Here is a 15632-nt window from a genome sequence, read left to right on the forward strand (position 1 = left end):
CCTGTTCTGGTGCCCAACAAGTCTGGGCTTTTCAGAATAGGGCCCTTCCTCTTGCTGATGCTACCTGTGCTTTTATTAATTTTTTGAGACAGGGTCTTTCTCTATCACACAAACTGAGTACAGTGGTGCAATCACAGCTCACTGTAGCCTCGACGTCCTGGGCTCAAGTGATCCTCCCACCTCAGCCTCCCGAGTAGCTGGGACTACAGGCACACTCCACCACACCTGGCTAATCTTTTTGTTTTGTTTTCTGTAGAGCTAGGGTCTTACTATGTTGCCCAGGCTGGTCTTAAACTCCTGGGCTCAAGCAATTCTCCCACCTAGGCCTCCCAAAATTCTGGGATTACAGGCGTGAGTCACCAAGCCCAGACCAACTTGTGCCTTTATATTCTCATGAACCATCTCCCCACTGAGGCAGGAGACCACAGAGAAAGACCATCCTCCTGCAGCTGCACTACCTGAGGGCAGGCACCTCCTGGTGCCCAGGGCCTGAGCCAAGGCTCTGCCCTTGCCTTCCCTCAATGGCCTGCTTGGCTTCAAGGGACCTGCTCAGAGGAGTCTGGCAGCATTCTATGTTTACAGGGATTAAAAAAATCAACCCTGAGGCCAGGTGCGGTAGCTAATGACTGTAATCCTAGTACTCTGGAAGGCTGAGGTGGGAGGATACTTGAGGTCAGGAGTTTGAGACCAGTCTGGGCAACATGGTGAAACCTGGTCTCCACTAAAAATATAAAAATTAGCTGGGTGTCGTGGTGCACACCTGCAGTCCCAGCTACTCAGCTAAGGCAGGAGAATCGGTTGAACCTGGGAAGCAGAGGCTGCAGTGAGCTGAGATCGCGGCATTGCACTGCAGCCTGGGTGACAGAGCAAGACTCTGCCTCAACAACAACAGTCAGCCCTGACTGGCTCACCAGGTGAGAGGTTGTACTCTCCATCTTGCCACCTGAGATGGCAGCAAGCCCACTGTGCAGGTGGACGGAGGCCTGGCCTGCTCAGCAGCTCAGAACTCACCTCCAGGATGAGGTCCCCTGGCACGAGGCCGTCAGGACCCTTGGCAGGACTGTCATCCTCCACCTCAGCCACAAACACCCCATGCAGGTTCCCGCCACACAACTGCACCCCAAGCTCCAGCTGGGACTTTTTGATGAAGACAACACGTGGCTCTAGGGTCTTCTTGTTGGCATCTCCCGCAATCCTTTCAGGAAAAAAAACTAAGTTCCTCAATTGTGCAAAAGGAGGGAGGAGGCGCAAAAAGAAAAAGCAGAGGCCAATGCCCTGACTGCTTTCCGCCTGCTTGCTGGGGTCTCAGAACCACAGGGAGCCGAGAGGCGGCCTCTAGTTCTACTGGTTCGGCATGTAGGGCAGGACACTCGAGGTGCACTGGAGATGAAGGCAAGACCCCAGGTTCAAAGCCAGTTAGGGGGAGAGTCGAAACCACACATCAGTACCCCTGCTCCCAGGCCCAGCTATCACTCTCAAGCCTTAGAGATTAGGATGTCCTCCCTCCCATATGGATCATACTCATTTTCCTAACTTAGTTCTTCCTAAGAAAGGTTAAAGTTGGCCTCACTGTCCAGAGCACAGCAACATGTTCTGCAACGTCTACCAAGCAGCTGCTGTAGACCAGGAACTGCTAACTCATAAAGAGGGGCTCCTTGCCATCAAGGCACTTACATTCAAGGGAGGGAAGCTGAGAAAGTAAGCTGCTGAACATATGGAGCAACAGAAACAGATAAAGGGGGCGTCAGGGGAGACGCCAGCCCGGGAGGAAAACCTGGCAGCAGGTAAGTTCCAATGTGACGGACTCTGGTAGAGAGAATGCAGAGCCGGCCTCATTCTGTGAGATGCTGCCCAGAGCTTGGTGAAGGCCCCTCAGTGCTGGAGACATGGCTCCTCCAGGACTGCAGACTGATCATGCCGCACCCTGGCCTGGGTGGCCCTCCCTACAGCCCCAGGCCAGGCTGGATGCTGTGCAGCTCCCACAGGGCTCCTTCCTCCTCCTGAACATGGCTGCTCCCTCAGCCTGGACTTCCCTTTTTGCCCACCCTTGGCTCTTGCCTGGCCTGAACATTTTAATCCAGCTGCCGCCTCCCCTGCCACACTCCAGTGATCTTCCTGGCTGCTCTGCGGCGGCCAGCAGTGCCCTCCCGGCACCCCATTTGTGCTGCACATGCCCGGCACTGGTCCGCCACCTCCTTGGGGGAAGCACTGCGGTGGGTGGCCAGAGCCCAGGGCCTGGCTGGATGATGACTGTTGGAATGTGTCCAAAGACAGACTCAGAAAGCAAGTGAATGAGAAACGGAGGAGAGAAAGAGAAGATGCAGGGGAAAGAACATGTCAACTAGAAAATAGGAGAAAAAGAGAAAGGAAGAGAGAGAGGAGGGTGAGAAAAAAGGAATGCTGTGCTCCCAGCCCAACTCCTGAAGACCTGGCACGTGGCCTGCTGCACATGAGGCTGGTTGCCCAGTGCCTGCGCCACCTGGAGGATGTGCTCAGCCCCGCCCAGCCCAAGTGGACACAGAGAAGGCTCACAGCACACATCTGCTGACCTGGAGCTGGGGGTGCTCTGCTTGGCTGGGGGGGTGCCAGGGCCCTCGTCCTGCTCCATCAGTGGGTCAATGACAGAGGGATGCTCCGGGGTAGTGGTGCCGCTGCCCTGGAGAGTGGAGTGGGTACCAGCAGGGTCCAGGTGTGAGCTGGGGACGGAGGACAGGAGGGATAAGGAGCAGCACAAAGCCATCCAGAGCCACCCCCTTTCCTGTGGCAACTGGGTTTAAGTTGTAAATGGGGACTGGGTCACACAGCCCTGTGTCCTAAGCAGAGCAGACACATGAGGAACCTGGACCCGTGACATCCACCCCAAAGGATTGGCCTGTCCTCTCCTCCCCACCTGCCCTCAGCTCAGGGACCCTCTCCAAAGTTATCTGGCCTCGGGACCCGTGAGCATCCTGTCCCCTTTCCTCTGCCTGTGCATCCTATCTGTTCCACTGAGCCTGTGGTGCAGCACTGGAGGGCATACCCCCTTCTTTTCTGCCCTTCGACCCACGGCTCAGGGGCAGATACAAGCAGGTGTCCAGCACCTGCTCATGGTCAGGGAGCCAAACACTCTGAGCCAGAATCCACCCACGGGGCCACAGCTCCTGGTTGCCACCGGGCCCCTGCTGGGCAGGGGGACCACATCATCTGTTTCCACACTCCATTTCAGGAGGCAACAACCTCTCTCTGTATGCCCATTTTCCAAAATCCAGGGCCGGTCACCTCTCCCTTTAGCAGCAGTAGGATTCCCCAGAACTTGCAGCTGGCTCCCTGGGTCTCCCAGCAATGAGTGGAGGGCTGCCACACCCACCTATCTGCCCCCGGCCCAGACAGCCCGGGGAGGCCCGCGCTCACCTGGACCGGGAGTGGCTACTGAGCTGGTGCACATGGGGGTTGTACTGGGCCAGGATGGTGATGGTGTCACACTGCTGCCCGATGATGAGCCGCGCCTGCTGCTCTGTGGCACTCCGCAGGTTTATGCCATTGAACTGGGGAAACACCAGGGTGGGCTCAGTGACAAGGTGGGGGCTGTGGACAGGGAGAAGGCCCTGAGGACTTGGGAGTACTGCTGTTCCCTAGGAGGAGGAGAGGGGGAAGAAGGGCAGGTTTCCATGGAACCCAAGCAGGAGGGCAGCTCCCTCTCACCTCCAGTAACTGATCCCCATACTCGAGGCCGGCCTGGTGAGCGATGCTCCCCATGGTCACCTTGGAGACGTAGATGCCGCCCTTCTCTCCACTCACGATGGAGATGCCCAGCGGCTCTGAGCCCTTCTGCACCTTCACGTGGCGTGGCTCCTCCACGTAAGGCCTGGGGAAGAGTCAAAAGTTTCGGGGGCTCAGAGCCAAATGAAAGGGCTGGGGAGAGCCTGCGCTTCGGCTTGCAATCAGGCAGTGCAGAAAGGGCCCCAAGCCTGGATGCTCCCATCATGACACAGCTAGATGGGGCCACAGTGGGCCCACCCCTGTGTGACAAAGGATCACATTCCCACAGCTTCACGCAACGTGAGCACAGCACACCTAGACATGCAAGCACCCAGGCCAAAGACACAGAGAATGGTCCCTGTGAACTATAAACACAGATATACGCGGATTTTCATCACAGGAGAGGAGCTGCCCCACAATATGCAATTGCAAACTCTTGGCGGGGGGGTCTCAAGATGCCCTCCAAGGAAAAGAAATGGCTCCTGGGATGACATTCCATCCTGAGGAGGCAACAGAAAATAATCCACTTTTGTGTTTACTGGCTACACAGAGTGATGTCAACCGGTCATGGAAATTAAGCCACTGCAGACCCAAGCTGTTGTAAAGGGAGGAGAAGGCTCCAGCAAGGCTGCGGCCATGCACTTGCTGCCCCTGGCTGCCCACTGCACCCAAGGGCACCGAGGGCAGGGGCACGGCGGGGAGCCTCTGGGCAGACCGACTGCATGGAGGAAGACCTGGGCCTGGCAGCCACGTGCAGCCTCAGAAGAGCTCTATGGTGGCAGAGACATCTGGAAGGTGACGAAGGTTAGAAAGAAGATAAGGGACACTCAGATGACAATGACAACCGGAGACACCTTGAACAGAAAGACAACCAAAGACACCTTGTCGCTGGGAAAAGACAGCTAAGTGACGATGAGCCTGGGACTTCACGCCAGCCCTGGTCACAGGATAAAACCGTAGCCAAAGGCTGAGGGGGCCAGTCCAGGTCCCCTCTACAGCACAAGGTGGGGACAGGTTCTAGCGGGAAGGCACCTAAACCACCCCACCCCGGCCACCTGGAGGCAGAGAAGCTTCCCACTTGGCAGTCTCAGCCTGCGGCCCTGTGGCCCAGCCCTCTTGGGAGGGAGAGATTAAAATTCTTCTTGAGTTGCCCCTGCTCTCTCCGACCCTCCAAAGTGTTCCCACTTCCCAAACTTGCTCGCTCTGGAAGTCCTCCCTTAACCCTTCAGCTCAGACAGATACTCCCCAGCCTACATCCACGGTCCCTTCCAACTCAAGATGGATTAGAGCCCCGGGCTGTTGAGACCTACAGAGCCCTCAGCACACAGCCACCCCTACATCACCCTCCTGCACCAGCCTTAGATGATGGAACAGAGACCCAGGGCAGAAAGAGGTCCACCTCCATACAACACTTGTATCCCAATAAAGGAGCAAGCGACTAAGTCACAGCAACAGCTACACAACAGAAAGACAGTCTGAACCAGGTTCCAGTGACATGCAAAGATGTAAGGCACACATCGTGGGGTGCGGAGGCTGATCAGCATCATTCCACTTACACTCATCTGCATCCGCACACACGAGTATGCATGAATTTATGCACAAGGAGGTTCCTATGGAGGACATTACCAAGTGTTTCTACACAGGACATCACCAGGTAAGGGGATCTGAGATAATCTTTTTATTCTTTCTTTCTTTTTTTTGGAGACAGAATCTCACTCTGCCACCTAGGTTGGAGTGGCATCATCTCAGCTCACTGCAACCTCCACCTCCCAGGTTCCAACTATTCTCCTGCCTCAAACTCCTCTGAGTAGCTGGGATTACAGGCGACTGCTACCACGCCTGGCTAATTTTTGTATTTTTAGTAGACATGGGGTTTCACCATGTGGGCCAGACTGGTCTCAAACTCCTGACCTCAAGTGATCTGCCCGTCTCAGCCTCCCAAAATGCTGGGATTACAGGCATGAGCAACTGTGCCCAGCCAGAGATTATCTTCACTTTTTAGTCTTCTGAATGATGTAAATTTTTTATAATATGCATAAAAGTTTTCTCTAAACAATAGCTGCTTCTCAAAAGAGGTTTATAATGTATACTTAAACTATTACAAATAGCTAAAAACATAATGTTAAGGGAGATGTGATTATATACATAAATAATAAAGCATGCATTCTACATACATATATATATGTATCTCCAAAAGGTAATGACAATTGACTCTCTTGTTGAAGAGATTATATGTGACTTTCTTCTTCTTTCTACTTTTCTTTTTTTTATTGTTTGAGATGGAGTATCACTCTGTTGCCCAGGCTGGAGTGTGGTGACGCAGTCTCAGCTTACTACAATCTCTGCCTCCCAGATTCAAGTGATTCTCCTGCCTCAGCCTCCTGAGTAGCTGGGAGTACAAGCACCTGCCACCATGCCCAACTAATTTTTGTATTTTTAGTAGAGACGGAGCTTCACCATGTTGGCCAGACTGGTCTTGAACTCCTGACCTCAGGTGATCCACCCGCCTTGGCTTCCCAAAGTGCTAGGATTACAGGCATGAGCCACCACACCCAGACTTCTTTCTACTTTTCTATGTCCCCGATTTTCTGTAACAAGTATAAAATACTATACTTCAGAATCTGGAAAACGGGGCTATTTTTAAAAAGAAAGCTGTTGCTAAGTCAGGTCACACATGTCAAATTTCATCTCCAATCGGATCCTAACTACCATGAGGGCAGGAGTCACTCACACTTTTCTCCCTCCTGGAGCAGCTCCTGGCTCTCCGCACCCTGCAGGGAGCTAAGGGAATGCTTGATGGTGGGTGGCAAGGCCTTCTTCACGACTGAAGAACCCACTTCACTTGGGGAAGGCCCTGTCCTCTCTGGCCAGGGAAGGGGCTGAGTAAAATGGGCCAGTGTGCTCCTGCATGTGCCACATGGTAAGAGCTCCATCAGCATTTCTGATGAGGTACACCCGATTCCCCTACTGGGGCCAGGCCTCTGTGTTTTGGTGTCCTTTCATTACCCCTCAGGTTCTCTGGTTTGTTGCCCTTTAAGTTCATACTTTCAAGTCAAACATAAGATTTTCTCTGGCTGGGCCTGGTGGCTCACGCCTGTAATCCCAATACTTTGGGAGACCGAGGTGCACGGGTAACCTGAAGTCAGGAGTTTGAGATCAGGCAGATCAACATGGTAAAATCTCGTCTCTAAAAATACAAAAATTAGCTGGGCATGGTAGTGGGTGGCCATAATTCCAGTTACTCAGGAGGCTGAGGTAGGAGAATCACTTGAACCCAGGAGATGGAGGTTGTGAGCTAAGACTGCACCACTGCACTCAAGCCCAGGCAACAGAGCAAGACTCTATCTCCAAAAAAAAAAGATTTTTCTCAACATAGGGCCCACCCCACAGGGGTCTCTGCTGAGGCTCAAAGCTACAGAGGCCTCACCTTTCTGAATTCAAATGAACAAGAGTAGCTGTGTTTCTTTTTGATTAAATAAAGTAAGTTTAAGTTTAATCACAGCTCTGTACGATCTACGATCTAGACAGAAGCTGTTAAATGTAAACACGTTCTGGTAAGTTCTGTCTAGGGGAACAACAGAGAGGGAGGAGGTGTGTGCCCAGTGCACGGGGGTGACGGACTTCACGGAGCAGGTGCCTCTGGATGGACAGCAAGCCTACAGTCAACCTGAAACCTAAGCAAAGACGGGCCTGCATTCTAAAATGAACCAGTAAAGAGCTAGGCTGCACATTTACGCTTTATGGACTTTCTTCCTATGTATATTTTATTTCATAACAAAAAGCTTCAAGTGAGAGGGAAAACCAAAGGATAAGAATAAGTCCAGGTGCCAACGGCTAACCAGGCTGCAGTCATAGGCCCGTCACTCCAACGTCTGAACCCAGTTTCCTCAACTGTGAAGTGGGGGTAATAATAACAACAACACTCACAGGATCCCTGGAAGGATCTCGTGGCTTAGTCACATGTAAAGTGCTTAACAAGGGCCCAGGAAGGTGTACATGGTGCCACGACGGCAAGGTCACCATCAGGTGGTTGCCAGTATCATCTACTTTGAGCCAACCCTGCTCCCTGCCTTGCCATTCACACATGCCTCACCTCCCTGTATCCAGTGTCCCATGGCACCTGCTGGTGACACCAGCGAATGCTGGGACACCCAAGCTGCTCCTGCTGCTTCTACTAAGCCCCTTCCCTGCAGAGCCTGGGCCCGCCACTGGGATGCACTGTCCACTCGTTTACCCACGCCACCGATGCCCAGCCACACTCACCTGTCCTTTCTCCGCTCCCCAAGGGACGCAGGGTTGACAGCGATTCTGGGCAATGTGGAGGCTGAGGTCTGGGACTGGCTACAAGAGGACAGGGTGTTGATGTTCAGGGGTGACTGCGGAGGAGTGCTGCATTCAGAATGTGACAGTGAACCTGCAGAGAGGAGTGTGTACTGCTGGTGTGAACTCCCATCTCCCTTCCCCACAGCCAAGACCAAAAGGCAGATGTGATCCAGACACACAGCTCTATCCCCACTGCATTACATGGCCTGGATCTCAGATGCTGGGCTCTGCGTTGTCCCCTATCCTCCCACGTCACCAGTGCCACTGCTGGGCTCAATGAACTTTTACTGATTGACTGAGACGATTATGAAGTTCTCAGCTAAGCCCAGAGACTCCACCGTGAGGAGTCAGACTGCAGGAAAAGCAGGAGAGATGGGATGCCAAGAAGTCCTTACCTCTATCTGAGCCCACAACAGACCGCGGATATCTTGGAGTTGATGGGATTTTAATGCGTTCCGCCTTGAACTGCAAGTTACTCGAAGAACCTATTGTTCCATAAGGCAACAAAACTTCAGGCCTTGTGGTTAAACACTACCCTGTCCTCCCTCTCGACCAGGCTACCACTCAGGATGATAATTGCAAAGCTAAGCCCTGCTGTTATTCTCGAGGGAGCCCTGATGTGGAACAGTTAAGAAAAGCAGACGTTTAAAGTTGATCTCAATAAACTGTGCAGGCCCAGACGGCTCCAGAACAGGAGCACACAAGTCACACTTCCTGCCACGGGAAAGCAACCTAAGTGACGCAGCAGCTGCTCCATCTTTTCTCCCCAGCACCAGAGCTCCCCTGAGACCTCCATGGGCTACCTGTCTGACTCTACTCTGGGGTTCACTTTCCATACAAAAATGTATAAACAGCCATACAAAATAGCCCAGAATGAGACTGACAACCTCAGGCACAGGGAGCAAGGCTCCTAGCTGAGGGGTCACCTGAAAGACCATACAGCCCCGGCAGAAAGTGGAAGGTGAAAGCAATGGCTCTGACAGCAGCAAAGGCATGGCTGGCCCACAAAGGCAGCAGCCCTTCCCAGAGGTAACTGAGCTCAGTCCCAGGAGGAGACAGGAGCTCGTGTGGGGAGCCCATCCACAGATCTGGGCATTAGGATGCAGGCAGATATGAAAACTTTGGCACCTGCTGCAGCACCAAATCCGCATGGTGCAGTTACCTAGGCGGGCACTGGAGGGCAGTGAGTTGGACCCGTGGGTGGCTCTCATCTCGGAGTAGTCGCTGCAAGCCCTGTGGCTCAGGTCCAGGCTCAGGCGTCCCTGGTGCTGGACACTGCATAAAAACAAAAGGTGAGGAGTTCAGGAGGAAGACCAAGAACAGATGTGACCATCCACATCTCTGGGGAGAAACAGACGAGCCAAGGCTTCCCAAGTGGGCAGAAGGGAGGCCCAGGAGCCACTGATTATCAGCCGAGGATACCAGGCTGCCCTCAGCCACTCCTGGAGGTGGCGTCCACCAAGGATCTTGAAGCAGTAGAAAAGGCCACATGCATGGGGCAGGCGGTATCACACCCACTCCAGCCACAGGGTCAGGATCAGGCTCACTAGAAGGAAGTGATAAAAAACACAGGCTCTGCAACCTGGGTGGGCCCAGGGAGGGGAAACCTCTCCTCCCAGGAGGTGGGTAAGGAGGGACAAGATGGCATGGAGGACTTTGGGGAGGAGACCTATGTGCCTCAATTGGGACAGAGTGCCTAGGAAACCGGACGGCAGAGCAGGTATCGCCCACATCAGGCTGCCCTGAGGTCAGGCCTCAGCAGCATCTTTTTCTGGCTGTGTAACGAGATGTCATCTCTTCCCTGCTTAAACTCTCCAGTGGTCTCCACTGTCCTTATAATAAAATCCAAACTCTTTATTACGACTGCAGGTCCCACAGGGTTTGTGCCCTGTGACCTCAGACCTCTTCCTGACTCATTGCCCCTTTGCCAAGCTCCCACCACTGTGCCTGGGAGCCCTGGCCTTGGCACCAATGGCCCTTCTCCCTGGAGGCTCCAGCCTAGGTATTGTGCAGCTGGCCTCTTTCATCCTTCCGGTCACAGCAGCAACCCCTCTGCCTCAGGGCCCTTCTTGACCACCCACTCTAACTTACCACCCCCTTCCAAGTCACAGCCCAGCCTGTCACCCTGTTTGACTGCTTTCAGAGCCTCTCGGCACCATCTGACATCACTCTATTGATTTGTTTTCTGTCTGCCTCCCACATTTGAACACACCACACCATACCACATGAGCCAGAAGCTAATCTGTTTAGTTCAGCATTGCATCCTCTTATAATTAGGGTAGACCAAGACATGTAGTAGGAGCTCAATAAAAATCTGTCAAATGAATGAGTAAAAGTGGCCTGGAGCCAGCCCATCCTCTTATGTATCAGTTTCCTCATCTTGAAGACAGAGACAGTAATAGGACTTAGCTCATGAGGTTGCTGTTGATTCGGTGAAATGATATTCATAAAGGTCTGAGCACAATGCCTGGGACACAGGCACTCAAATATCAGCTGCTACCACTACTGTCCTTTCAGTACCTTTTGAAACCTTGTACTGATGAGTTAAGAAAGCAGCCCTAAGGCTCCCTTTCCCTGTGTTGCTCTAGCCAGCCCCTCCCAGCCAGGCAAGGAAGCTTCTCCACTAATAAGCCTCTTTATGCACCTGTGGTTCCATGTCCAGGCAGGCTTCGGCAGCTGGGGTACAGCGAAGCACAGGGTGCCTTTACATACCTGGGATGCAAACCCTGGGGGCCGGCATCTCGGGCCGCAGGTGGAGAGCTACAGGGGCCGACCCTGTGGCTGCGCACGGTGTAGATGGGGTTCCGCAGGATGGAGCTCATGGTGGTGCTGGGGGTCACACTCCGGGGAACAGTGCCTAGAAATGGGCTTGGTGAGAAAAGTCACCCCAAAGCACCCAGCCAGCCCTGGACTTATTGTAAGCCTTTTCCCTGTATCCTAGGAAGCAGCCATAGTCTTTGGGGAAAAGGACTTAGGACATGAGTTTTAACCACCAATTCACAATGTGGCTGTGGCTCCTGGCCTGTCTCCATCTGTAAAATGGGGGTAAGTCTCTTTCATGATTCCTATGTCCCAGATTGCTATGGGGAGAAAGCCCTTTGACAAGGTAAGACATGTCATGGCTATAAGACAAACCATCCCAGGGCAGCATTTCCTAGTTCTCTGGACCTCAGGGCTGAAAACACATGGCAGCTCTCTGAAATACTGCCTCCCCTCACCCTGGAGACTAGGCAGCCCGAGTCTACACTGATCCTCCGTCCCAGTCCCTGGCCTGCTTACTCACCCACAGACGGCCTGCTAGGGTACAGCGGGGGATTGCTGTGCCGGCTGGAATGCCCGGGTGAGTAAGGTGCCCACTCCTGGAGCTCCGGGGAGAGTTCTCCACTGACCGGGACGCACTTCTGTTCCTGCAGAAGCAAGGGCAAGAGTGTCTGCTAGGAAGAGCGGCCAGGTGCAGTGGCTCACACCTGTAATCCCAGCACTGTAGGAGGCCGAGGCGGGCAGATCAACTGAAGTCAGGAGTTCAAGACCCCCCTAGCCAACATGGCAAAACCCCGTCTCTACTAAAAATACAAAAATTAGCTGAGCGTGGTGACAGGTCCCCATAATCCCAGCTACTCAGGAGGCTGAGGCAGGAGAATCGCTTGAGCTTGGGAGGCAGAAGTTACAGTGGGCCGAGATTGCACCACTGTACTCCAGCCTGAGCGACAGAGTGAGACTCCATCTTGAAAAAAACAAAAACAGTGGAGCACTTGGGCACCTCTACAAGCCAGTTTCTGTCCCCTAGGAACCAGCTCCTCCCACTGGGGCACAGGAGGAGACAGCTGGAAAGAAGTCTTGCCCATTGATGTTGCCTTACACAGCTGCAAGGGAGCAGCTTTACAGACCCTTCAGAAGAAAACTGCAGAAAATGAATCTGTTCTTTCACATAGAGATCATGTAAAAGGGGAGAATGCACACGTGCATCAGGGACGTACAACTCTGACCAATGCACAGGGCTGTGGGAAGCTCTTTGTCCCCAGTGAGCAGTGTGGACTGGTAGCTGGGATGCTGTCCGCAGTCCCCAGCAATCTCACCCTTCTGGAAATGATGACAGCACACACAGTCAGGCTGTCCTGCTGCCCACTCAGTCTCACACATGCCACCTCACCTCCCTAGCCCTTCAAGGCAAGTCCACGCCCTAGGTTTTATTGTACAAGTTCAAAAGCTTCTTGTTTGAAAAAGCAAACCAAATGCTATGCCCAAGAAAGCGTTCCCCTCCTGGCGTCACTCTCCCACGCCACATACCTACCTCCTAGCTGGGCCACTTCCCACAGGCATCCCCCTGCTACCCCTTCCTCTTCCTCAACTCCAACAGCGAAGGCGCCAGGTTAAACAGGAGCCCAGGGACACTGGTGCAGGGCCAATCAGCAGCCCTCCCTCAGCCAACTGCCCCACTCCAGGCTTCCCCTCACCGCACCCTGGGGCTCAGCTCTACCTCCACGAACTGAGCAGGAATCACTACTGGAGCGAGCTTAGGCCGAAAACTGGGAGCAGACTTTGGCCGGCGACGCTTCTGCCCTAGTTCGTCCACCTTCTGGGAGGTGAGGTCCTCATCACAGGACTTCTTGGCTGGCAGGAAGGAGGAGTCCCCGTCTCCTTCAGGATAGTAGCTGGAAGCAATTCGGACCCTGGCCTTGCGAGGGGGTGACGCGTGCATGGGCTCCCCAGGGTCCCCGTCGGGGGGCAGGGCACTCGGGGGGCTAGTGGATGGGGAGCTGCCCACCAGAGTGGCCTCTGACTCGGAGCTGGTCTCCAGCCTGTGCTGGAACTTAATGGAGTCGCTCCTCCTGGGAGGTTTTGGGGGTGTCAGAGGCCCCACCCTCTTGGAGGGCTGGGGAGAGTGAGCAGGCCCAGAGCCTGGAAGCAGGTAGTCTATTTTGGGGGGTGTCTGGGGGCGTTTGAAAGTGTTAGGGTCAAAGATGGACTTTCTTTGCTTTGGCTTCTTATAAACGGAGAGTTTCTCAGGTGCTGCCGTGGAGCTGAGCACGGCCTTGGGCCAGGTCCCGCCGCTGTTGGAGCCTTCAGAGTCCGCCTTGTCCAGGGGGGCCTCCCCCACCCCACAGGGGCCCACCTCTGTCTCAAAGGGCAGCAGTGGCCGCCGGCTACGCACATCCACCAGCCCAAAGCCACGGTCCCCAGAGGCATCTGAGCGGAAGGAGCTCAGGCTACGCTCAGAGGCACTGGGACAGGCCTGGGGGCAGACCTGCAAGGGTCCCCCTGGGAATGGCTTGTGCAGAAAGGAGCTGCTGCCTCCTGGGGGACCTGGCTCCTTCCTGTCTTCCAGCCTGTCCGCGTAGAAGATGTCTGTCTGCGTGGAGTTATTGTGCTGTATCAAGTTCCGTTTATTATGAGCCTGGACCTCCAGGCCATGGGCTCGAAAACTCAGCATCTTATCAGAGTCTTTGATATTTTCAAAAATGTTCTGGCCACTCCACGAGGAGCTCTGAGGGAACACCTAGGCAGGGATTGCAGAGGAGTGAGAAAGAGAGAAGGTGAGATGGTAGGACTTGGAGCTGCCACTGAAAACTGTCCCCAGAGGTAAAGCAATGGTCAGGAATGGGCCACCTGCCCCCTAAAAAAGAGACAGACAGACAGAGACACACACACACACAAACACACATGCTTGTCCCAAATGGAGAAGTTTTCTCACGGCCCTGGTCACTCTGAACTTAAAGAAGAGTCGAAGTGTCCTAAACTTCGAAAACTTTCTGAAATCACCTAAGCCAGGCACAGTGGCTCACACCTGTAATCCCACCACTTTGGGAGGCTGAGGTGGGTGGATTACTGGGTCAGCCTGACCTGTATGGTGAAACCCCGTCTCTACTAAAAATATAAAAATGAGCTGGGCATGGTGGCGGGCGCCTATAGTCCCAGCTACTTGGGAGGCTGAGGCAGAACTGCTCAAACCTGGGAGGTAGAGACTGGCAGTGAGCTGATATTGCGCCACTGCACTCCAGCCTGGGTGACAGAGCAAGACTCTGTCACACACACACACACACACACACACACACATATACACACACACACACACAGAGAAAATCACCTGCACAATGTCCTGCATATTAAAAAAATATATATTAAACATAAAAGTAAAAATTCATTGTTAAAAATATATCTCTTGTGGTACACTCAGACAATGGAATATTAATTAGCACTAAAAAGAACTAAAACGATGTGAAGGAATCTTAAGTGTATATTAGTAAGTGAAGAAGCCATTCTATACACCCTGTGATTCCAACTCTATGGCATTCTGGAAAACACAAAAGCTTGGAGATAGTAAAAGGATCAGTTGTTGCCAGGGGCTTGGACAAATAAATATGAGGAGCATGTAGAATTTTTAGGGCAGTGAAACTACTGTGTATGATACTATAATGGTGGTATATGTCATCACACACACATCAAAACTCACAGAAAATACGCCACCAAGACTGAACCTCAATGTAAATCATGCATTATAGTTAATACTAATGCATCATATTGGCTCGCTAATTGTAATGCATGTACTAACTACACTAATGCAAAATGTCAAAACTAGGGGAACTTGGGGCTAGGAGTGGGAATGGTGGTGGTGGGATGGCTGAGAGAGTACTAAGAACTCTCTATCAGCCCAACTTTTCTGTCAACATAAAACTGCTTCCACAAAAATCAATTAATTTAAAAATAGCTAATTTAGAAAACATCTCTTAATGGAAAGTTAGAAAAAATAGGCCCAGCCATTTCATTAAGAGATGATTTCTAAATTGGGTCTATTTTTTCTAACTTTCTATGATTAATCTTTACATATATGTAGAAAAGTACAATAAATGTCCATAAATGTACCACCTAGATTCAACAGTATTTTACTAAATTGTCTTTACTATCTATATCCATAACAATACTGCAGAACATTGGAAAGCAAGTTACAAATATCATAACATGTCACTCCCCTTCCTTTTCTTCCCTCCCTCCCTTGTTTTTTCCTTTTTTTTTTTTTTGAGATGGAATTTTACTCTTGTTGCCCAGGGTGGAGTGCAATGGCATGATCTCAGCTCACTGCAATCTCCGCCTCCCAGGTTCAAGCGATTCTCCTACCTCAGCCTCCCAAGTAGCTGGGATTGCGGGTGTGCGCTACCACACCTATTTTTCTATTTTTGTATTTTTAGTAGAGATGGGGTTTCTCTCCATGTTGGTCAGGCTAGTCTTGAACTCCTGACCTCCGGTGATCCGCCTGCCTCAGCCTCCCAAAGTGCTGGGATTACAAGCATGAGCCACAGTGCCTGGCCCCTTCCTTTCATTTTTGAGGCAGGGTCTCACTCTGTCACCTAGGCTGGAGTGCAGTGGCACGATCACAGCTCACTGCCACCTCAACCTCCTGCACTTTTTGTATTTTCTGTAGAGGCGGGGTCTCACTGTGTTGCTGGACTCAAGTGATCCGACTGCCTTGGCCTCCCAAAGTGTTGAGATTACAGGCATAAGCGACCATGCCCGGTCACAACACATCACTTCTAACAACTTGAGCTTGTACCTCCCCATGTAAGGCCATTCTCCTG

General features: G+C 52.5%; 1 protein-coding gene across 4 annotated transcripts in view; it reads right to left on the reverse strand.

The window, feature by feature from the left end:
* The window catches only part of DLG5 (discs large MAGUK scaffold protein 5), a 151004-nt gene that overhangs the window by 18340 nt on the left and 117032 nt on the right, over positions 1-15632 (reverse strand). For 3 of the 4 annotated variants that reach the window (XM_012466284.3, XM_012466286.2, XM_012466285.2), the window contains exons 15-24: positions 12539-13558; positions 11345-11468; positions 10774-10918; positions 9224-9336; positions 8457-8546; positions 8002-8152; positions 3682-3844; positions 3391-3524; positions 2550-2696; positions 1012-1195 (exon numbers count right to left, since the gene is read on the reverse strand). In XM_012466284.3, the coding sequence (XP_012321707.2) occupies positions 1012-1195; positions 2550-2696; positions 3391-3524; positions 3682-3844; positions 8002-8152; positions 8457-8546; positions 9224-9336; positions 10774-10918; positions 11345-11468; positions 12539-13558 (2271 nt within the window). The remainder of the gene's footprint in view (positions 1-1011; positions 1196-2549; positions 2697-3390; positions 3525-3681; positions 3845-8001; positions 8153-8456; positions 8547-9223; positions 9337-10773; positions 10919-11344; positions 11469-12538; positions 13559-15632) is intronic. The other variant, XM_012466287.2, reaches the window with a different exon arrangement.

This window comes from Aotus nancymaae, unplaced genomic scaffold (assembly GCF_030222135.1).
Source record: "Aotus nancymaae isolate 86718 unplaced genomic scaffold, 86718_ANA_hifiasm-v0.15.2.pri h1tg000010l, whole genome shotgun sequence".
Classification (NCBI taxonomy): domain Eukaryota; kingdom Metazoa; phylum Chordata; class Mammalia; order Primates; family Aotidae; genus Aotus; species Aotus nancymaae.